This window comes from Macrotis lagotis, chromosome 1, assembly GCF_037893015.1.
Source record: "Macrotis lagotis isolate mMagLag1 chromosome 1, bilby.v1.9.chrom.fasta, whole genome shotgun sequence".
Classification (NCBI taxonomy): domain Eukaryota; kingdom Metazoa; phylum Chordata; class Mammalia; order Peramelemorphia; family Peramelidae; genus Macrotis; species Macrotis lagotis.
This window is the reverse complement of record NC_133658.1, coordinates 689724182-689748107: the sequence shown is the minus strand read 5'-3', so window position 1 is coordinate 689748107 and position 23926 is coordinate 689724182. Positions and strand designations below refer to the sequence as shown.

The following is a 23926-nucleotide window of genomic DNA, read 5'->3' as shown; positions in this document are numbered from 1 at the left end:
GCAATAGTGTTACAGTACTTACAGACATTGAAATTTGAGACCTGAAATTATCTGCCATAAGACACTGTTCTTATGATTTTTACTATTTTTGTTATTGTTCAATTGTTTCAGTTGAGTCCTGGTCTTTATGACCTCAGTTAGTGTTTTCTTGGCAAAGATACTGTAGTGGTTTGCCATTTCCTTCTCTGGTTCATTTTACAGGTGAGGGAATTGAAGCTAGCAGGGTTAAGTGACTTGTCTAGGGTCACACAGCTTATGTCTGACTCCAGACCTAGAGCTCTATCCATTGTGCTACTTAGATGCCCCACCTGCTTTCCCCTATTTTTTTCTTTCTTTCTTTTTAACTATTGGGCCACTTAAATATGAACTAAGAGGAGGTTTCAATAAATGAGTTTAGGATTTTCAAAAGTAAAAGCTTGCTAACAATTTGATCATGTGCATATGTCTGTATACTCACGAATCTATGATCATCATGGACCATCAATTTAGGAAATTCCATGTCTGGAAAATCCATCTAATACAGACTATCAACTCATTTATAACTTAAAATCTCAGAGATTTGCTTAAAACTTGGAGAGGTTAAATGATTTACCCATGTTCATACAACCAGTTTATGCCAGAGATAGAATTTGAACTCTGGTCTTTTTGATGCAAGAGCATCATTTCTTCCATCACCCTATGCTACCATTCTCCTAATGATCAGAGAACAATGGAATAGTTTGCCTCACTAGGTAATGAATCCTCCCTTCTGGAGGTCTTAAAATTAAAGATTCTTTGGTCATTTGTGTGTGCTTTAGAGATAAACCTTGTTAAAGTAAGGTTTGGATTGACCTCTGAAGTTATTTCCATTTCTAAGTTTATATGATTCTCCATTGAAATAGATGCTTTTATACTCTCTACAAACTTTTTTTTCTGAGTGAAATTTAAAAAAAAACCTTTTTAGTCATTAAACAAATTGGAATAATATTCAATTGCATTGAAAAATACACTGTATTCCTGTTTATAAAATAAAATGCTTAGATATCCTGTGACATTAATTTAAATGTCCTTTATTGATCCCCTCATTATCTTTAAAAGTTTTAAATTGCAGAGCAGTGATTAAGCAGTAAAGTTTTAATGTAATTATATCATAAAAAGCAAATTTTATGCCAGCTTTTACATGATGATCATCATCATTATCTTTATCTTATCATTATCGTTACAAGTAAATGAAAGTAACAGAGGTACAAGAGATTAGATATGATATTGGTTTTATGTATTCCCTATCCTAATTAAGTGAAACAACTATAATCCATTTTCTGCCTATGGGTGACAACATTTGTATCAACTTCCTTATGAAGATTAAACTTGAAAGCAAAGGCACTCCAGAGGGTAAAATATATGAGTATAATTTAGAGACAAAAAAAATGTAACTGGATTCAGTATAATACCAAGAAGAAATTTAGGAAACTCTCAAATTCTCAAATAAATCTGTGAACCCATTGATTCAGGAATCCCTCCCAACAAGGAAAATTATAACTCATCCTGTCCTGTATATGTCTGCAATGCTTGTCCATTACAATTAGTTTAATAAATACAATTTCATTCAAGCATTGACTCTGTCCTGTCAAAAGTTTACCATAGTGGGACCACCCAAGTCCTGAAGGCCTTCCTAAATTTCTCCCAACAACTCATGAGTCAGTAGAGTACTCTGGCTGTTTACCTGCCTCCTTTCTTCTTACCATAATGACCAATCCATTTTCTCTACTATATCAGTTTTGTGATAACCTCTCAAACTTTTCTTCATTGGTAATAGTATAGCTTTTCCATACTTTCTAGGTACTATGTGCCTGCTTTGATCTCTGTGGGATATTCATCTTTCATTTTGTTTGGAGGTATTTGTATCCATATCTCTGCCATACAGCAACATTGGTACAATCAGCTTTGAAATTTTCTTATTTTAGCTTATTCTTCTTCCATTCAACCCTGTACCCTATTCATTGTCCATTAGAACTGGCTGTCTAAGATATATGTACTTATGAACAGTCTTGATCTGCACAAATCCATTTTTCCTATGTGAATAGATAACCCAAAGTCTTTTAAGTGATTATAGAGCTAGCTCTTCTATGAAGCTTTTCTACATAGATGAACATGCATATGACATGGAATTAACAGGGAGTCACTAGAATTTATTGATTGAAAGTAGGAATTATAGAAAAAATAACTTAAATATCTTCATTAAGGATGGATTGGAATGGAGGGAGACTTGAGCCAGGGAATAACAAGGATATCACAGTTGTCCAGAGATGGGGTAATGAAGGTCTGCACCAGGGTGGTGGCAGAGAGTGGAGAAAAAGGAATATATTGGGAAATATTGTGAATGTATAAGGAAAAAGATTGGGCATTGTATTTGGATTTTGGGGTTACTGTTAGTGAGAAGTTCAGGCTGACAATAAAGTTATGAATCTGGATAAGTGGGACAATAATGGTGCACCTCACAGTAATAGGGAAATTTGGAAGAATGGAGAGTTTGGGAGGAAAGATGAGTTCAGTTTTAGACATATTGAGTTTGAGTTCCCTATGAAATAACCAATTAAGATGTCCAAAAGTGGAGGAGTGGAGGAAGGGAGGGGAAAAGTGGGAGGGGGGAGAAAAATGGAGAGAGAGACAGAGACAGAGAGAGAGAGAGAGAGACAGAGAGAGAGAGAGAGAGAGAGAGAGAGAGAGAGAGAGAGAGAGAGAGAGAGAGAGAGAGAGAGAGAGAGAGAGAGAGAGAGAGAGAGAGAGAGAGAGAGAAACAGAAAGAGAGAGAAACAGAAAGAGACAGAGAGAAGGAGATAAAGACCCAGGATGATTTATTTTGTTTTGTTTCATTGTTTTCTAAAAAACAGAAGAGACAATGTCATGTCTTTTATAGGTAGTAGGAAAGAAACCAGTAGATAAGAAAAATCTAATGATAAGGGAGAATCTTTAAGGATGTATACTTGCAAGGGTGAAGATCTCTCAAAGGAGACTGAGAAGCGGTGATCAGAAGGTAAGGAGAAGAACCAGGAGGAAAAAAAAAGTATTCTGAAGAAGGTGATTCATATTGTCCAGGGCTACAGAGAAGTCAAGAGAAATAAAAACCGAGAAAGGACCATTAGATATGGTAATTAAGAACTCATTGTTAACTTTGAAGAGAATTGTTTCAGTTGACTGATGAGGTTGGAAGCATACTTGCAAAGGGGTTTAGAAGTGAGTGATGAAGAAGAGGCAGATGGGGTCTATGACTTTCCCAAGTGGTTTGACCAGGAAAGGGAGGAGAGATATAGAAAAATATGAAAGGATCAAGTGAGATTTTTAAAAATTTTATTCTGTTTTTGTTGTTTTTTAAAGAAAAGAAGAGACATTGGCAAGTCTTTCATAGGTAACAGGAAAAGAACCAGTAGATAAGAAAAGACTAATGATAGAGGAGAAAATAGGAATGATAGAGGGAGCAATCTGTTAGAGAAGATGGAGAGGAATTGGATCAATGGTGACAAAGAGAAAGGTACACTTGTCATATCAAAACAGGTGGAGTGGATAATTGGGTAAAGTGTCTGATTGCTCTGGGATGAGGAGGGGAGTAGAGAGAGTTTTCAGTGAAAGTATGATATGAGGTCTTTGGTTATGGTATGAGGGTGTGCAATGGGGGAATTGAAGAGGGATGAGAACATTTAGAATAACCAGTATAGTGAGTGGAATAGCAAACTGGTTAGGGAGAAAAAGAATAGTTTCCTTTCTGCAGTGAAAGCCCTTACTGATTTTATGTAATAAAAATCTATAGTGACTCTAGTCGTAAGTAGGATGATGAGTGTTATACAAATTCACAGTTAAGATATTTTTAAGGTTTCCCAGAACTTAATTGAAAGGAAGAAATTTGAAAAATTTCAGGGGGGGAAGTTGTAGGAAGATTAAGTAACTTTCCTAAAGTCACATAGGTAATAATAATTCTAAATAACATTTATTTAGCACATATTATGTGCCAGACACTGTGGTAAGTGCTTTACAATTATTATCCTTCCAACTACCTTGACAGATAGATGCCGTTATTATTTTTTAACCTTGATGCTTAGTTTTTTTTAAATTAGTGCAGTAGTTTCAAGTTTCAACTTTAACATTCATTTTCCTTTTTTTCATTATTATTTAAACAAATACAAAATAAGGGAAAAATTGTCATGTGTACAGCATAAGATGTGTACAGCATAAGATGATTAATAATATAAAGCAAAAAATTTCCATTCAAGAAAGACTATTTAATAAATAATATGCATTGTGTTCAATTTGTCCATCTTTCTTTGCTTCCTTGTAAGTTTTCTTCTGTTCTCTGCTGTGCACTGATACATCCCCTCCCTCCCCCTCCTCCTCCCCCCCATCCAAGGCTACAACTGTGGATATATACATACATACATACATATATATATATATATATATATATAAACATGCATAAACATACTCATATATATCCCATATATACATACACACATACCCACATTTATACACATAGAAATATAGACACATATACACTATATATTTGGTTTGTATATTTCTCTCATCTTTATAATATTTATAATATTTCCTGAAAGCAAAAAGCCTTCCACATTCTTCTACTTCATTTCTACCCATTACCTTGCCCTCCTATTCCTTATCCTATTATTTTTCTAAGAATCTCTCTTCTCCATTGAGCTATATACCCTTCCATATATATATATATATATATATATATATATATATATATATATATATTAGGTTTTTGCAAGGCAAATGGGGTTAAGTGGCTTGCCCAAGGCCACACAGCTAGGTAATTATTAAGTGTCTGAGACTGGACCTGAGCCCAGGTACTCCTGACCCCAAGGCCGGTGCTTTATCCACTGCGCCACCTAGCCTCCCCCATATATTCTTGTTATTCTGTTCCCTTACCCTCTAACTCAGTATCCTCTCTATCCCCTCCTCTCATTTCTTTCTGAATTTTAAAGACATTTATTCTTATATATGTTTATGTGTGTATATGTAAGTATGTTGTATGTTTTGTTCCCGCTTTAACACATTTCTGATGAGAATAGATTTCCAGAACTACCAGATCTTTTTCCCCATCTAATTCTCCTTTAAGGATTTTTTCTCTCATATCTTATTCATATAAGATAACTTTTTAAAATCTTTTTCTACATCATTTTACTTTTTTAGAATCCCATCCTACTCAGTTCTACTTCAATCTTTCCTTTAAACTACCCAATTACTAATAACAATTTGGACATATGGTTTACATTTCCATATATAAATAGTAAACAATTTGTCCTTATTTAGTCCCTTGTAATCAGTCTTTGATGTTTATCTTATATTTCTCTTGGATCTTGTATGTCAAACTTTCTATTAAGTTTAGATCTTTTTGCACCAGGACCCTGAAAATCAGACAATTCATTGAATATCCATTTTTTTCTTCAGGATTATGTTTTATCTTTGCTGGGTATTTATTTTCAGCCACAACCCCAGTTCTTTTACTCTTCAGTATTTAGTGTTCTAAGACCTGCGGTTTTTTAATAGTACGGCTGCTAGGTCTTGTATAATTCTAATTATGGCTCCGCTGTATTTGAAAGGTTTTTTCCCTTGTTGTTCTTAATATTTTCACCTTAACCTGGGGCTTTTGAAATTTGGCTATGATATTCCTGTCAGTTTTCCTCCTAAGATCAATTTCATGTAGTGATTGGTGATTTTTTTCTATTTCTACTTTCCCTTCTTGTTCTAACACTTCAGGACAATTTTTAAAAATTATTTCTTTTATTACTGTATCAAGATTCTTTTTTATTGTAGCCTTAAGATAATCTGATGATCTTAATATTTTTCTCTTCTTGATCTATTCTCTAGATCAATTTTTTTTATGAGGTGTTTCACAATCTCTTCCATTTTTTCATTCTTTATATTTTGTTTTATTATTTCTTGTTGTCTAATAATTTCAATGCCTCTTGCCCAATTCTAATTTTCTAGGAGTCATTTTCTTCCTTAAGATTCTGGATCTCCTTTTCCAGTTGCTTAATTCTCTTTTCATAATTTTTTGTGTTTTTCTTGAATTATTCTTATTTTTTCCTTATTTTTTCCTCAATTTCTCCTATTTGATTTTTAAAGTCTTTTTTGAGTTCTTCTGTGTTGTTACTCTTTAGAAGAGGCATGTTTTTCTTCACTATCTTTCTCTGAAGATGAACCCCAGTCTTCTCTATTCCCATAGTAATTGTCTGTCTATGGTTGTTTCTTTCTCCTTTGCCTGCTCATCAATTTTTTAAAAATTTTTTGCAGCTTGTTGTTATATTCACTTCTAGTTCTGGAATGTGGAGGATGGTATATCTTTCCTCAGAATCTTTGTCCTGGGACCAACTTATGCACTCCTTTCCCCCCCCAAAGCCAAAACTGGGTCCCAATTGCACCCTGTGCTAGAAATGATCTTACTTCCTGAGAATCCTCCAGTGTAATCTTCAGTTCTCCTCTCTGGTCTGGAACCAAGATAGAGAACTCAATTCTCCTGTAAGTTTCCATAGTCAGACGTGCCTCAATGGGTGGGCATGTGCCCATTCCGTCTTGGCAGCACAGCTGGTCCTGATGTCCCTTATCAGCAGAGCTTCCCTATCTTCCCCAGCCCAAGATACCTAACTATCCCCACACTGTCCTCCCCATTCTGTCCAGTAGTTCCAGTGACTAAGGGAGAGGCTACCTCCCACCAGCTACCCCTGGGGCTCACCTGTTTCACGGAGCTAGCCTATTGGACCCAACTGGACAATCCAAGGATATTTCTTTGATCTTCTCCTGTTGTCCTGGGAGGATCACTGTTCTGCCCCAACTCTTGTTTATTTTTTGTGCTCTACATTCACCTTGAAGTACTTTTGACTTGTTTGTGAAAGAAATCTTATGAGCTTGAAATTTTCTGACCTCTCTGTCATCTTCCCAGAATCCTCTGGTTAGGAACTATTATCCCCATTGTACAGATGAGAAAACTAAAGCAAACAGAGATCAAGTAACTTGTCCAGGGTTGTACAGCTAAGAAGTACTGAGGCCATATTTTCAAGTCTTTCAAATTCCAAGCCCCCATTTTCTATCCCCTATACCACATGGCTACCAAGTAGTGTTAAGTGGTAAGGCTAGGTATAGAAAATAGACCTTCTTACTTCAAAGACAGCACTTTTACTTCACTCTGCATGACCATTATAGTTACAGCTTCACACTTACATTAAGTTTTGAAGCTTTCTGAATGGGAAAAGGTAGATGTGAAGACCAAGGCCCAAAAGTTATTCACAAGTCTGTCATTATGTCTTAACGGTTTAAGTCAGAGGATGCAAAAAAAAAAAATGAAAGAAAATGGAGTTACTGTAAAATAAGGGTTTTCCAAAAAGCCTAATAATATTGTGTAATTGAGGTAGTTTAGGGGAGCAGTATGTGATGGGAGAAAATTATTTATACTTTCAAAATTACTGGGTTTGGAAATACCATACTCCTGAAATTGTGCTAAGTCTATTTCTTTAAGTCTTTTTTATAAGCAGACATTAGTACAAAATCATATGTACTCTGAGTGATGATTGGTGAAACAGATGGGGACTTTGAGGCACTTTATGAATGTAATGGATGCTTAATAACCAGAAAGACTATGGGTCTTTTCAGACCATTGGTGCTTTAAGATGGAATTCCAGGCAAGAGTGTGAAAAGTAAAATTTTCTGAGTTCTACTGCTGAAATAACTACAGGGACAGAAATAATAAATAGAAAGATTGGATTAAATCCTAAAATTGTCTGTCTTTGGTTTTGATTTATGTGGTGTAATAAGACGTTAGCTGCAAGTTTTTGAAAAGTTCCTGGGAATTGAAGGATTTCTTCAAATACTTGGAATTCAGTGTGTTACTGATGCCTTAGCATTAATCTGTCAGTATGCTCAAAGTCAATCTATAGAGATTTTCCTTTTATCTGTCAACATGTTAGACCTTTGCATTGTTTATATTTTGAATGATAGATCCATGGAATGGATCCTAAAATTCAACAGATTTATACTAACCATCAATTAGCCTGAAGAGTCAGAATGTAAAATAGCAAATTCTAAAACAGAGAAACCAAGGTTGCATTTTTACCCCTGAAAAATGAAAATTTTAATTTGGTATCCTAATGCTCTTGAGATTTCCTCTAAAACCAGGAGGTTTAGGTCTAGACTCATCATTTGACTCCTAAGACAAAATAAATTCTAAAGTAAGATGACAGCTTAATCATTGGCTGAAAAAGTAATTTTCTCAGACAATAGTACCAGTTTTCTTGAATGGGTGACTTCAACCACAAAATCAACTATTTCCAATTCTTTGGAAGTTGTGAAACCCCATCATTCTTTGATTATTCTGATATCTGTCCTCTAACATCAGCCTTAATTGCTACATATGTGTATACCTAAATGCGTGTGTGTGTGTGTGTGTGTGTGTGTGTGTGTGTGTGTGTGTGTGTAAGAAGACAGTAAAAAATAGGGAAGGAATTCTTAGTAAGCACTTAATATGTGCACTCTGCATATTTGTTAAGTATTACAAATATTACAAGTTGAAAAATATTTTCTCATTTGATCCCTTCAACAATCCTGAGAGGTAGTGCTATAATTACTCCAAAATTACAGTTGAGGAAACAGAGGTAGGTAGATTAAATGTCTTGCCCAAAGTGATACAGTTAAGAGTCTGAGGTCAGATTTGAATTTCTAGTATTCTGAACTCGAGGACCATACTTTATCCATTGTCACTGGCTGCCTAGTGACTTTTGTGTTTGGAGTATATGTGATGGAGAATACTATGTGTATATAGAGAAAGAATTGTGGAGTTTGAACAAAGACCAAAGACTATTACCTTTAATTGAAAAAAAAGCCATAATCTTATTATGTAATTTTCCTATCTCTTATATTTTATTTTTTTCCCTTAAAGATATGATTTCTCTCTCAACACATTCAACTTAGATCAATGTATAGCATGGAAACAATATAAAGACTAACAGACTGCCTTCTCTGGAGGGGGGGAGCAAGATTAGGGGGGAAATTGCAAAACCCAAAAATAAATAAATAAATAAACAGACAAGCAAACAAATAAATAAATGATTTAAAAAAAATTTTGTGACATTGGAGACAACTGGGGCACTGAATAACCACGAAAAAAAGCAGTGAACTCATTCTTCTTCTCTGTGGGAGCAGTCTCCTTTTCCTGATGTATTGAACTAGCAGTTAATGTGGTTCTTCTGAATCAGGTATTACATATGCAAAGCTTCAGAGTGTAATCAAATCAGATTTAAATGCAATTAGGAAATATGTAATAAAATTAATAAAAATATTATATAAATTTAAAATTTAATTTTATGCTTTAAATTAAATTTATATTTAATTTTAGGTCAGTGTGACCCTCAGGGATCTGTGTCTTATTTTGACACAACTAATCAATTTCTAGATTAATTTGTGTGCCTAATTGTCCTTACTTGGATCAGATAATATTCTTACCAAAATTACTGTAGTATGATTAATTATCAACTCAGATTTCCTTGTGCTGATGTATATAAATTGTTCAGCTGACCACCCCAAACAATGATTCATAAATAAAGTAGGGAAAACTCAATTTGGGACAGAATTGTATATTAATTAATTTACTCACATTATTATGGGGAAGAAATTCTTAATTTACCAGACTTTTCAGTGTCTCCAATAGTTTGAAGAGCTTTGACTTTTTAATGTCCACAGAATTCAAATAGGGCCTCATAACTTTGTTTTTATGTCTTAATAAAACATGTAAGTATAATGGCAAAATTCCACTCATACATGCAAAAATTTCCAGATGTTAAGTTGTGTTTCCAAAGTGGGTCATAGCATTCTAGAGACCTGTGATCAGATGTGTCATGTCTTAGAATGATTGCCCCAACAAATGACATTTTCAGCCTTCAGTTCAGTTTCCTTCCTGTAGACCACTAATGCTCTGATTTATTAGTGATTTAGTTCTCCTTTTAATTATCCCTAATCATGGGGTCCTAGAGGAAGGAATTCATACTAAGATCCAAAACCTGCCTTAAAGTGGTTTCATACTCTCAGAACTGGAGCAATCATAAGGCTTAAGCTGGCTTTCTTGGTCTTAGATAGATCTACATCTGAGGAACAGTCCAAAGGGCCCATAATGATTCCAGATCTAGGCACTAGAATTGATCTTTAGAAGTATTTGGGCATATAGTATAAGGTAAGACAAAGGTGGGATAAAATTGATAGCATATGCACTAAAGAACATTTCTATCAATGTTAGACTTCTGTTTTGAAGCTTTTGTTTTTGTTGTTCAGTCATTTTTCACTTGTCTTATTCTTGTCACTCCATTTGGGGGGTTTTCTTGGCAGAGAAACTGGAGTAGTTTGCCATTTCCTTCTGCAGCTCATTTTACAACTGAGGAAATAGAGGCAAAGAAGATTAAGTGACTTGCCTTGGATGGCACAGCTAGTAAGTGTCTGAGGTCAGATTTGAACTTAGGAAGATTACTCTAGTCATCTGGTTCCTGATTCTAGTCCTGGTGCTCTATTCACTGTGGCACCTAGCTTCCCTTTATTCTTCTATATGTCATTCACCACAACCACCACTACCCAAGGAAAACTGAGGCATAGAGAAATTAAATTGTCACTAGCAAGTAACACTAAACCCAGGGCGGCTAGGTGGCACAGTAGATAGAGCACAAGCCTTGGAGTCAGGAGTACCTGGGTTCAAATCTGACCTCAGACACTTAATAATTACCTAGCTGTGTGGCCTTGGGCAAGTCACTTAACCCCACTGCCTTGAAAAATCTAAAAAAAAAAAATAACACTAAACCCAAGTACTATTGACTCTAAGTGTAGCAGCTATCCAATACTTTTTCTGAATATGGGTGTGTCAATAAACAACAGGGACAGCTAGCTGGTTCGGTGGATAGAGTGGAGACAAAAAGACTCATCTTTCTGAATTCCAGTTTAACCTCAGACACTTATTAACTGTATAATCATGGACAAGTCCCTTAACCCTTTTTGCCTTAGTTTCTTCATCTGTAAATTGAATTGGAGAAGGAAATGGCAAACCACTCCAGGATCTTTGCCAAGAAAATTCCAAAAGGGATCAAGGAGAGTCAGACGCAACTGAAACAACTGAAAAATAACAGAGAAACAAGTCAAACAACAGTGTATTCAGAAAAGAAAGACCATAGAGATCCCAAAGGCTTTGTCCTGGATCCTCTTCTTTATCATTTCACTTTTTCAATATCTTCCATGGGTTCAATTACCATACCCATGCAGATGACTCTCACATCTATTTTTCTAGCTCTTACTTCTCTCCTGATTTCTAGTTTCTCACCTTCAACTGCTTATCAGATTTCTCGAACTGGATGTCCCATAGACAACTTAAATTTTCCCCTTCTTTCTAACTTCCATATTACTGTCAACAGTACCACCCTCCTCCCAATCACCCAGTTTAGAAACCTGGGTGGCATCCTCAACTCCTCATTCTTTTACCTGTCCCCACTTCTGACTACTCTCTCACATATCCTTCTGTTCTCTTACACTGTGCCTTTGCACAGACTCCTTAACTATCTCATGTCTGTACAATTGTACAAACCTGCTCATTGCTCTTTCTGCCTTAAGTCTCTCCCCATTCCAATTTGTTTTCTACTTGCTTTTCAAATTGATCTTCCTAAAGTGAATATCACTCTCCTTCCTTCCTCCCCTCCTTTAATAAAGTCCTTTGACTCTCCCAGGTTCAAATATAAAATTCTCTGTCTTTTAAGACCGTCCAAAACCTGGGCTACTACTACTTTTCCGGTCTTTTTACCCTGTTTTACTCCATATGTGTTACCATCCAGTGATGCTATCATTTTTGCTATTCTTCAAATACCAGGTTCCATATCCTTACTCCAGACATTTTTATGATGTTCTTCATGCCTGAAACTTTCCTCTCAATTCCATTCCTAACTTCCTTGGCTTCCTTTAAGTCTCAGCTAAAGTCTACCTTCTATGAGAAGTCTTTCCCAGTAATTTAATTAGAGACTACCTCCAATATATCCTGCATATATCTTGTCTTTAAAAAGTTGTTGGCATATTGTCTCCCCTTTTAGACCATGAATTCTTTAAGAGCCTTGTTTTTGTATTCTCAATGCTTAGTACTTAATAAATGCTAGTTGACTTGGCTGATTTGACTTAGATGATTTAAGATCTAGTAATCAAGTTATCTGAGGAAGAGCTGAAGGAATTAGACCTGATTATTATCCAAAGGTGAAGATTTTTGTGTGTTTGGGGGAATGGGAGGGTTGTAGGAAATAAAGAACAAGAATTGATTTCCATGTATAAGACTGTTATATGGTTGACAGATCCATAATTTACATAGCTCCACAAGGCAGAATTGGTAACAATTTATAAGCTACAGGAAGATAGATTAAGGTTCAATGTAAATAATGACTTCCTAACAATTAGAGTTTTCTAAAAGTCACATGCACTTTCTTGTGAGTTCTCTGGCATTGGAAGTGTTCAGCCATAAACTGAATAGCTACAAGTCAGAATTTTAGAGATCACTGACATCTTATTCATAGTTCTTTGACCTTCCTTCTTTCCCTATGATATTGAACTGCAAACCAAGAACTCCAAGTCCTAAAGTGACCTTCCCTAAATCAAAGAAACAAAGTTTACCTGGGAGGAGAAATGTCATGAAGACATATTCTGTAACATCCAAGAATCAAAATTTGATTAAAAATTCAGGGCCATGTTAACTGCAAATTCTGTTGGTTAAGTTCTCCCTAGGGAGCATACCATATTAATTTGCCTCATAGTGCACTGACTCCCAAATCTCTGCTATTAAGTCCCATTTATTTCATGCCAATAGCATGTCCATGCTACCTCTTCTCCAACCTTTATTCCTATTTTAATCAGTTCATCTTTCTTTAAGCCCCTTTCAACCTTGACTACCTATTGCCTAACACTTGACTGAGTCCTTTGGAACCCCTGTTGTATTGTAAACAAATTCTCCTACATCTGTGAACTTTTACCAACATTCATTCCATGTTTTTACTTTAATGGAAACCTGACTCTTCTCTGAGGACATCACATCCCTTACAACCCTCTCTAGCAGTGATCAGTTCTCTTCTTGACTCACAGTAGGAGTGTTGTATATACTTCTTGTTCTTTATTCTGACACTAGGCAATTCCTCTACTGCCATCCTCCATGATCTTTCTAACCAAGTTCCACAGGATCAGTTGTACTATGTTTTCTCACTTTGTATTATTGACCAATTCTAAATATTCTTCCAGTTTGTTCAGTTATGTTCAGTTATCTGACTTATGATCTTCTACATTCTGGTCCCTTCCATGGTTTTGGGGAAACTTAATATTTGTGCTGTCAAAAATTCTGAAAACTTAACCACACAGCATCAATGTTCTTCCATTGCATTATCTGCAAATTAAAATAATTTTGCCTCTTTGCCAAACCTACCTTTCATTTCTTTTTCTTGTCTTCTCTTATTTTGATTTTAAACTGTAAGTTGGGTAACTGATAGAAATTTGTATTGTTTACCTCAACCTAAAAGAACAGGAAAATGAATACCTGGCAATAGTTGTTGTTTTTTTTTTTTTTAGGTTTTTTGCAAGGCAAATGGGGTTAAGTGGCTTGCCCAATTATTAAGTGTCTGAGACCAGATTTGAACCCAGGTACTCCTGACTCCAAGGCTGGTGCTTTATCCACTACACCACCTAGCTGCCCCCCTGGCAATAGTTTTTTAAAAATCCAGCAGTTGGAATACATGTATTCATTTCAATTATAAGTCATGAAGGATGGTAGGGCTTTTCCTCCAATTTACAATATTGATTCTTTTAGAAAAGAAATTGATTGGCGTCAGCTAGGTGGTGCAATGAATAGAACATCATCCCTGGAGTCAGGAGGGATCTGAGTTCAAATTTGGACTCAGACACTTAATAATTACCTAGTTGTGTGACCTGGGGCAAGTCACTTAATAAACCCCATTACCTTGCAAAAATAAAATTTTTTTAGGTTTTTTTTGCAAGGAAAATGGGGTTAAGTAGCTTGCCCAAGGCCACACAGCTAGGTAATTATTAAGTGCCTGAGACTGGATTTGAACCCAGGTACTCCTGACTTCAAGGCCGGTGATTTATCTACTACGCCACCTAGCTGCCCCTAAAAATAAAATATTTTTAAAAAAGAAATGTCATTGTCAGTTATATTAATTTTGGTAATCAGTATTATATATACAAAGTGCTATTAGATTTACCAATAAAATTTCTTCCTCACTCCATTGTTCTAACAGAATGTCACAGAGAAAATGACAAAAATCAAAGAATTCATAAATAACCAGACAACAAACTAGATAACATTTTCCATATTTATTCAGGTAATTCAACAAATTACCAATCAGTTTTGAATTTCAATTCACATTTTTAAATTATCTTCTATTATCATTAAGAATGTGGTGTTATTAGAAATTTTCAGTATGAACAGACAAGATTAGGAACCCCTAGGGGACAAGATTTATGATTTATGTTTCATAATATAATACTAGCTGGCATTTATATAATACTTTTGAGTTTGCAAAACACTTTATATACATTATTCATTTAGATCTTAGAGCAACACTTTTAGAGATTCCATAACCAATTTTCAAAGCTCTACTTTGAGGATGAAGAAAATGAAGCTCAGTATTTAAGTGATTTGCTGGGAGACAGTGTCAGAGGAAGGATTTGAATGCATTTCTTCCCAGTTCTAAATCTAGCACTTTTTGCACTCTGCCACACTGCCTCATTCTCTTATAGAGCCTAACAGATATCTTATACAAGGTTGCTGATTAATAGATATTTGATTGATTGAAACTCAGAACAACTTGATAAGCTGGTTCTTCTTCCCCAACCTCTTCCTCAAGTGTGTGAAACTTTCTGATTCATGAAAAATAATTTTATTCATTGAATAGATACATATTTCAGGACTTAATGTATGCAAGGTACTCCTTTGGCTTTAGCTACAAAGACATATTAGACGTGCTCCCCACCCTCCAGAAGCTGTTGAGCAAATAGAGTACCAAGCCCCATGTATCTCCTTTTTTGGAAGTGGCAGGAGTTATATATTTTTTTAAATGGTCGACTTTTTCAAAGCCAAGTAGAAATACTTGGGGATTTGATCTCAAATACCTGTAAATGTAGATATTTCAGTAATGATTTTTACCAAATTCTTGAGCTGGATGAAACTTAGGTACATATCTCTGCCTCTAGGCCAGATCATACCTAAACCTTCCCAAACAAGTGAGTAACTATTCTTAAAGACCTCCAGGAAATGAGATCAACTTCTCTCATTAATCCATTCTAGTGCCTCAGTAGGTTTAACCAGTTTTTCTTCTAGCAGTAATTCAAGTTCAGTAGATGTTCTTAAATGTAGAAATCATTAATCAGATATGAGGCAATTTTTTAAGTTGTAGTCTCTTTTCATATGAAAACCAATGTCATTTTCATTAAGGGTCTTTTTTTTTTTGGTATCCTATGGTGCCTGGGACATAATAGTCATAAATACTCATTGACTGATTGTCTCCTATTCCTGTGCACAACTAACCATATCCTAACTTTTGTTTTCTTCTTCTATATTGTTTCAACTGATTTTGTCCTGAAGTAAAAAGGCTGTCATAGATAATTACCTATAAAACTAAAGAATTATAATTGTATCTAATTAAATCCACAGTAACAAGATTTTAAAATGTTCATATTTTTTTTCTGTGTTCTCAAACATGAAAGGTAAGGAAGGAAACAAAATCCTCACTTAGGCCTGATCTTACCTCTGAATTTGATTTCACAGCTAAGACCTGTGTTCTTTGGTGACCCAGTGTCCCTAGCATTGGCTTTCTAATCTGTTCCACATTAAGAGTATTGAGGAACTGTGCATAGTCAGGCAATACTTTTTTGTTTTCAGAGACAACACTTCTGTCATCTTAAATCAGCAAAACCTTCATAGCCCGAAGTTTCAAGCTGTCATCACTTGTACCTGCATCCAGCAATGCCGTCACTGTGTAGTAGTAACATTTATGTACCTGGGCAGTAATAAAACTTCTTAGACTACAGAAGGTATCACTGTTATAATCTATGGGCGGGTATTGTGTTCCTTTGGTAACAAACATAATAAAAATTTTAACAACCATAAGATTCATTCTTGGCAATGTTCTTGGGATGAGTTAATATACTGTAATCAAGGGAAACTATTCTGCTCTTTAATTAAACCTTGCCATGGTATACAGACCAAGGAGATACTTGTGGAAAACATTTGGCTATTTTTATGGTATCTTTCTATGTACACATGGAACTGAAAGGTTGCTTTTATGCTCTTAAGCACTCTTTACATGTTTCATTTTGCCAGGTTTGGGTTGTAGTTTTGCCAGAATATTCAGTTGCTTAGGTTGTGTATATTTTGTGTAAAGTGATCACAACAGAGAAAGATGGCATGCTTTGGATTCCAGAACAGCTATGCAAACTTGCAATTGAAAGCACACTTCTAGTTTGTCAGGACTTCATGATAGACCTGGTGACACACTAGCCTTTTCACAGAGCTCCTCCGTGTGTGTGTGTGAGTGCAGGAAGTGTGGCTTCAAATCTGCTGTGGGGGAAATCTGAGCCACTTCTCTGCAGGCAGCTGTGGTTCCAAGCCTGGATGAGTTGTTTTTAAATTTTTCGTAGGCTGCCAGGGTGAGTTTTGGTTTGATTTAAAAAATATATATATTTACAAGTTCCCTTCTTGCCCTTCTTTCTCTTCAGTTAATATGTTTCTGAATGCTTCAACATTCTGTTTTATCTAAATTAGTGTTCAGGGCTATTCTAATAGAAAATACATTAACTTGACTCTATTTTCTCTTTGCAGATTTTGTGGGGGTATATTACTTTGTCATTATGAGATGTCGTCTCTCGGTGCTTCCTTTGTGCAAATCAAATTTGATGACTTGCAGTTTTTCGAAAACTGCGGTGGAGGGAGTTTTGGGAGTGTTTATCGAGCCAGATGGATATCACAAGACAAGGAAGTGGCTGTAAAGAAGTTGCTCAAGATAGAGAAAGAGGTAAGACTTGCATACCATTTTTTTTCTTCTTCTATGATCAGAGCTGACTTTGATAACATTTATGTAAGCTTTTCCTATCAGAGGGAACATGAAATAGTGTGTGTGTGTGGGGGGGGGGGGGGCTGATACATAGAACTTTCCTGTTCTCATCCTGGGAGCCCCATAAATAGAAATTATTGCAGGGAGTATGCTTTGAGGTTGCATTCTGCTAGGGGTCATCTCAACGGAAAGGATTTCTTTCCATGTTATAAAAGACTTCATGTTCCCTGGCCCTTACAGGGAACAAGGTGAGATTCAAATCCTTCTTGGAAGGACCTCCTTAGGCTAGCTGGGAGGTTGCTAGGGAGTTGTACATGAAGTCTGTATTCCCCATTTACCCTTTTCTCTCTGGCTACTGGACTGTAAGACTTTCATAGAGATTGCAGCAACTTAGAACATTGACCACATTTAATTGTTTTTAAAAGTTATATTTTATTTTAAGACTTAAATCCCCAGCTTTAGTCACATTCCCTCCATTAGCACCTGTCATCACTTTATTCTGGTACCAACCCAGAGAAATCCTTCCCTATGAATTAGGCCAAAGACAAGGACCTCTCTTGGGAGGAAATTGAAATATATCTGAGCAGTCTGAAGCTTCAACTAATCCATGTTAGTAATTTAATGGGACATTTTTTAACGTTCAAATTTATGTTGGAGACACTATTCAGACTTGGTCTTTCAGATACAAAACTGTAGCTGTAAAATTGGCTCTTACATGCAGACCTCCATGTACAAACCCAATTTCTATAAATTTCTAAAAAAAATCCCTTCTCTCAGAGCTCTGTGGTTCCTCCCCACATTAGGAGATCTCAGAACTATTCCAGTCCCATATTTACATTGGCCAAAGCATGGTTATCCCTCTTCCTAAAATGCTTTTCTCTTTCCATGAAAAGTCACTAAAACTCAGAGCCACAGCCAGATTCAAGATCTGAAACACCAGCAAAACATGCAAGCCATCATAAACCTCAGGATTCATTCCATGTTCCCAAAAGTCCATGTGCAATCTGCAAGATGGTCATATTGGGAGGAAAAACATCCTTATTCTATTCATGTATCTAATCGCTTTTCTTCATAGAGGTACACTGACTCAGTTACACTACTTTCTCTCTCCCCAACCACTTATTTCACTCATTCAATCCCCTGCAAACACACCCAAGGGCTGGCTTTCACTCCCAGACCAAATGCTGTTTTATAGATCATGGAGTAGTTACCAACTATGGGAAACTGTGCACCTCTTTTGCCTACTACACACACATATTTGTCTTTCAAGTTGGAGTTCCTCCAGAGCTTAAACCTTTCTGTACTAAACTTCTTCAGCTAGAACATATTTAAGGGTTGATTTTAAGAACTTGATGTTTTTGGTTCCTAGTTACATCACTTATTAGATACTGGTGCAATTTCTTCATTTGGGCAAAATATTGCTGTTCACAAAATCTTTATAAACTGAATGTTTCCAGAAATAATTTTTTAGGCTTTTTTTTGCAAGGAAAATGGGGTTAAGTGGCTTGCCCAAGGCCACACAGCTAGGTAATTATTAAGTGTCTGAGACCAGATTTGAACTCAGGTACTCCTGACTCCAGGGCCGGTGCTTTATCCACTGTGCTACCTAGCTGCCCCCAGAAATAATCTTTCCATCTTCTGGACTGATATCATTTTTCCCCATTAATTACTGCCAGTAGGTCATAAAGATTGATTAGGGAGGACAACCTAAAGGGCAGTACCCTATAGAATTTCTTCCCACCTGCACCATGTGATTATCAACTATGATTTCACTGGGTGAAGCCAGGTCAGGACTGAGATAACTCTCCCTTAGGGTATTTGCAGGATTTCAAAAGGACTTAAATCAAGGGTGTACCTAAAACAGGAGAGCAGTGTGAAGCAAAAATAAAGGATTTGGCTTTTTCTTTCCTTCTAGATCAAAAAATTTATTTGAAAGCTAGTCAAAGTAATAAAACAACCTTTTACTCTATGCTGCACCTAGGGTCTTTCATCTGATCAATTCAAAGAGCTTTATAGGGGATAGGGACTGGACTAATCATTTCAATGATACTTGGAAGTCTTGAATGAAGAAACTCATGCTATCAGTGCAGGCTGGATCTTCTCTGCAACCTATAGGCTTAGTGCAAGAGTTTTAGACTCTGGAACCCTAAAGTCCCTGGATACATAGTAAGTTGCATATTGTCTTCCCTGTTAGAATTATGAAATTTTTGAAAGTAGTGATTGTCTTTTGCCTTTATTTGTATACTAGCACTTAACATGGTAGACTCTTAATGTTGATTGACTGATTAACTTTTAACATAAGAAATTCTATTTTAAGATAAAAGAAAATCAACCAAATGCATAGCAGTTTTAATTAAAAATGTATTCAATATGTTAATATTGTCAGCATATGTCATGCAATTTCCTCAGGAAGACAACATTGACTTGGAGTCAGGAAGACATGAATTCATAGCCCACCAATTAAGACCCTCACTGTGTGATCCCAGGCAAGTCAAATACCCTCTCAGTGCCTCAGTTTCTTCATCTATAAAATGAGGAGTTTTGAGTTGGAGGCTTCTAAGATCCCTTCTAGTTCTAATCTGTTATCCTATTACACCAATTTTGTATCACTGTGGAAAGAATTGTATGAGGTATAAAATAATTTTTAGTATAAGCATTAAATGCTACATCCAAATTCACATAGTAACACAAATGTGTTACAACTGAGGATGTAGCAGTTATATTTAGCAGTAGGTAAGCACATGGATAAATAGAATTATTACAGAGAATTATTACAGAGATACTATGTATTATTTTGACTTAAAAATTCCAATGATACTTCAAGTACTTGAAAGCACCCTGTTGGAGCAGGAAAATTTAATTTCATCTTTAGTATGCAATTCAGAATGTTTTTATTGTTAATGAGAGAGAGTATTAACTTCTTCCTTGAGTTCTTAATCTTTTTGTGTGCCATAGATTCTTTTGGGTTCTAAGGACCCCTTCTCAGAATAAAGTTTTTAAATGACAAAAGCCCCAAGGATTATAAAAGAAACCAATTATATTAAAATATAGTTATCTATTTACAAATATATGTATGTATTTTGAAAAAGTAAGTTTATAGACTCAAGACTAAGGACTCCCATACTAAAATTACCTTTATCATTTTCTGTTGACCAATACATTTATATTTATAAGAGCAGCTAGGTGGTACAGTGGATAAAGTACCAGACCTGAAATAAAGAAGACTCATCTTCCTGAGTTCAAATCTTGCCTCAGACATTTACTAGTTATGTGACCCTAGGCAAATCACTTAACCCTGTTTGCCTCCGTTTCTTCATCTGTAAAATAAACTGGAGAAGAAAATGATAAGTCATTTCAGTGCCAAGAAAATCACAGAATCATAAAGAGTCAGACATGACTAAAAATAACTGAAAATCAAGTATATTTATAAAGTATCTTCCTTACTGGAATATAAACTTGAGGACAGAGAATATTTTACTTTTCGCATTCCTAAAATTCAGCCTAGAACCTGGCATATAATATGCATTTAATAATTGTTTATTGATTGATTGTAAATTATATTGAAGGAGTCAACATTTATTAAATTAATGAGAGTTGGATAGCATTGGATAACTATTTAATATAGTTAGATAAAGTAACATTAATTATTGGAAAGAAAATATATTTACTTTATAAATTATCTATATACTATATGGCATATGCTCATATTAATTATTAGAATATTGTTAAGGTAGCTAGGTAGTGGATAGAGCATTCAATTAGGAATCCCAAGTTTGATTCCTATTCTTACCAGCTGTGTGGCCTATCACAGGCAGCTTCCATACCCTCTGAGCCTCATCTGTTACATGGTGACAATAATAGTCCCTTCATTACAAGGTTGCTGTAAAGTGCCCTATAAGTGCTTTCTGTTGGGATTCTGATAAGAATTGTGTAAGGGGAAGAATGGGTTCTTAGTCTTATGTATATGATTTAGCTCATCTGTATATTTCTTTGCAGTTTCTAAATTACATCACCCCCCCCCCCACCCTCCCAGCCTTGTGAAGTCTTCAGTGCAAGCATTATTAGGATGCAATTGAGATTTAGGGAGATTAGGGAGGTCAAGTGGTAGCACTGTTAGAGATAGATCCAGTTTCTGAAACTAAGTGTTCTGCTAATAAATCTTTCTTTTACACAGTCTGCTATACCAGGATTCAGGGAGGACTCAATCAGAAACTTGTTTTCATCTTGCAGAAATATTTATTGCATCTGGTTATTTTTTACCAAATGGAACTTTCTTTTGTGAGAAGACATAAATGTTCCAAGGTAGAAAGTGCATAAATAAACAATTACCATTTTCTTTTGGATTATCTCCTGCAAAACATATTCACATAATTAGAAATATAGTAGGAATATAGTATATTCACTCCCCATAAATCTTTAACTTAGAATTACATCTAAAGAAAATTTATTACTTCTTTTGATGTATCCTTTTTGAAAAAAGTAATAGTTATGGATAAATATTAGGTTTGGAAACATTTAATTGAAAATCCTATTTCTGCCAACCATTGTTATGATAAATTACTTTCCATACCTATTCACATATGTTGGTTTTTTCAAAAACCTTTTATATATTAATGAATATACTAGAGAACAAATGATAAAACATAGTGTCTTATAGTAGAGGATTACTAGAACAGAATAGTATGTACATTGCTAGATATGGTTACTATATTGGATGTGTTTGCTTGGTTGTTTTGGTGTTATTGTCTGAGAGGCAGTGAGAAAGGACTGAAATTCCAGTGGTGTAAAGATACAGCAAAAATAAATAAAATCCCCATTCACATGCCAAATCTTATCGCTTTTCCTATTTCAACATGTACCTTTAAAGTACTTAACATTCACTTTGACATGACTGTTCTAGGACCAAACTTCTATTGTCCTCAACCCTGGTTCTTCTAACTTGTTTATGTTTTTTTACATATTTGCTTACAATATTTCTCTATTTTGTAAGAAGTATTTAAGGCAGAAAAGAACAATATGGTCCCAGAAGTGTGTGTGTGTGTGTGTGTGTATGAGTATACATGTATATATGATTTACTTTTGCATATATATACATTTATACATAGACAGATCTATCTATCTATCTATCTATCTATCTATCTATCTATCTATCTATCTATCTACCTATCTATTTAATCTATCTAATGTTTTTATCTCCTGGTAAATTCCAGATGAGCAGAGAGTGATCTCTTTGGAAAGAAAGATAAGCAGTAGGGAAGGGTGTAGATGGGATGAAACTGAAAAACCTCAAAGGCCAACTAATTAAAAGTGTTGTTATTGAAAACTCTAAAAGGGGAAAGAACTGTGTTCTTACAAGTATAAACAATTCATCAGCTTCACAACAAAAATTTTTAAAAAGTTCACTTCCTGCATTAATTCTCCTCTGGTGCTACTAAGTTTTATTTGATGACTTTTGCTTAAAGTCAAATCTGCCCAGGCTAAAATTTAGCTATGTTTCCTTGAATTTTGTTAATGTTAAAATGGTGTCAGGAAAAGATATTTACAAACAAGTAGGGAAGAGCAAGATGAGTTTTTTAAAGGAATGATTTGGGTGGGGTAGTGCAGTGGAGAGAGCACTGGCCTTGGACTCAGGGGGACCTGAATTCAAATTGACTTCACACACTTAATAATTACCCAGCTGTGTGAACTTGGGCAAGTCACTTAACCCCACTGCCTTGCAAAAACACGCCCAAAAAAATGATTGGAAAGAAAAGGAATGCTTATATACTGAAATATAAATAATTGTTTTCATTTTACTTGACGTTTTGTAAGATTAACAGCCCCTCAATTTTTTTTTACCAAAGGCTAACAAGGGAAGTTATATTGGAATGGAGAGAAATTAATTTCACAATTTTGTTTATTGTTTGATTGTATTACAAATGTTTGTAGATGGAGAGAAATTATTTCATAAAATCTATTTCTCAGCAAAAAAGGACTAAGTACTTTCCTCACCAGAAGGGGAAAAAAACAGTAAAACAAAAGACAAAAATGGAAAATGAAATGGATACTGAACTTGAACAGCACTAAAAATAGAAGCAATCTTTTTATACACAGTTTATAGAAATTGAGTACTTGTTGCTGGCTCTGAATGACCTCCCTTCTGGGAGGTTTTCCATTGGAGAGTAGGTTTAATGTTGCTATCATTTTATTAGATCATTGGGAGAACTTCCCTCCTCACCCTTCCCCAACTTTCTTCATAGATTTATAAGTCAAAGATTTATTGTGCATGATCTCTTTTTTAAAACCTGAGTTTTAGGAATCCCATTTTAACTCCTTGTTTCCCTCCCATCTCTTCTCAAGAATATAGTAGACAAGGAAAAGTTCCAGGTCTTAACTTTTGTAACTCCTTCAAAAGTCTGATCTTGTACCTGTACACATTATGTTTTTGATTAATATTGTTGACAAATTGACATCCCTTCTATGATACATCAAGATGTTTCTTTATAATTTCCCACCCACCCACCCAAGAGGTCATGGAGTGAATAGAGAGATCATAGTTCTAGGACTGGAAGAATGGTCAGAGTCCATCTAGTTCAATTTTCTTTTTTAGAATTGATAATAAGGTGCTTATTCCTCATCTGTAATTGAGCCCCAGGGAGATTTTGTCCTTTGTTTCTGAAATTCTCTCTTTTCTCATCTCCCCCTTTTGACTTTCCTGGCTCCTTTAAGTGCCAGCTGAAACCCAACTTTGTAGAGGAAAACTTTCCTGATTCCCTTTAATACTAGTACCCTTACTTCATTGATTATCTCTATTTTATGCTTATGCATATACAGATATATATATA

General features: G+C 35.3%; 1 protein-coding gene across 3 annotated transcripts in view; it reads left to right on the top strand.

The window, feature by feature from the left end:
• The window catches only part of MAP3K20 (mitogen-activated protein kinase kinase kinase 20), a 219088-nt gene that overhangs the window by 11695 nt on the left and 183467 nt on the right, over positions 1 to 23926 (top strand). For 2 of the 3 annotated variants that reach the window (XM_074215694.1, XM_074215696.1), the window contains exon 2: positions 16871 to 17063. In XM_074215694.1, coding sequence (XP_074071795.1) covers positions 16905 to 17063 — 159 coding nt within the window. In that variant the 5' untranslated portion in view covers positions 16871 to 16904. Of the gene's footprint in view, positions 1 to 14059; positions 16699 to 16870; positions 17064 to 23926 lie in introns of those variants that run through there. The other variant, XM_074215695.1, reaches the window with a different exon arrangement.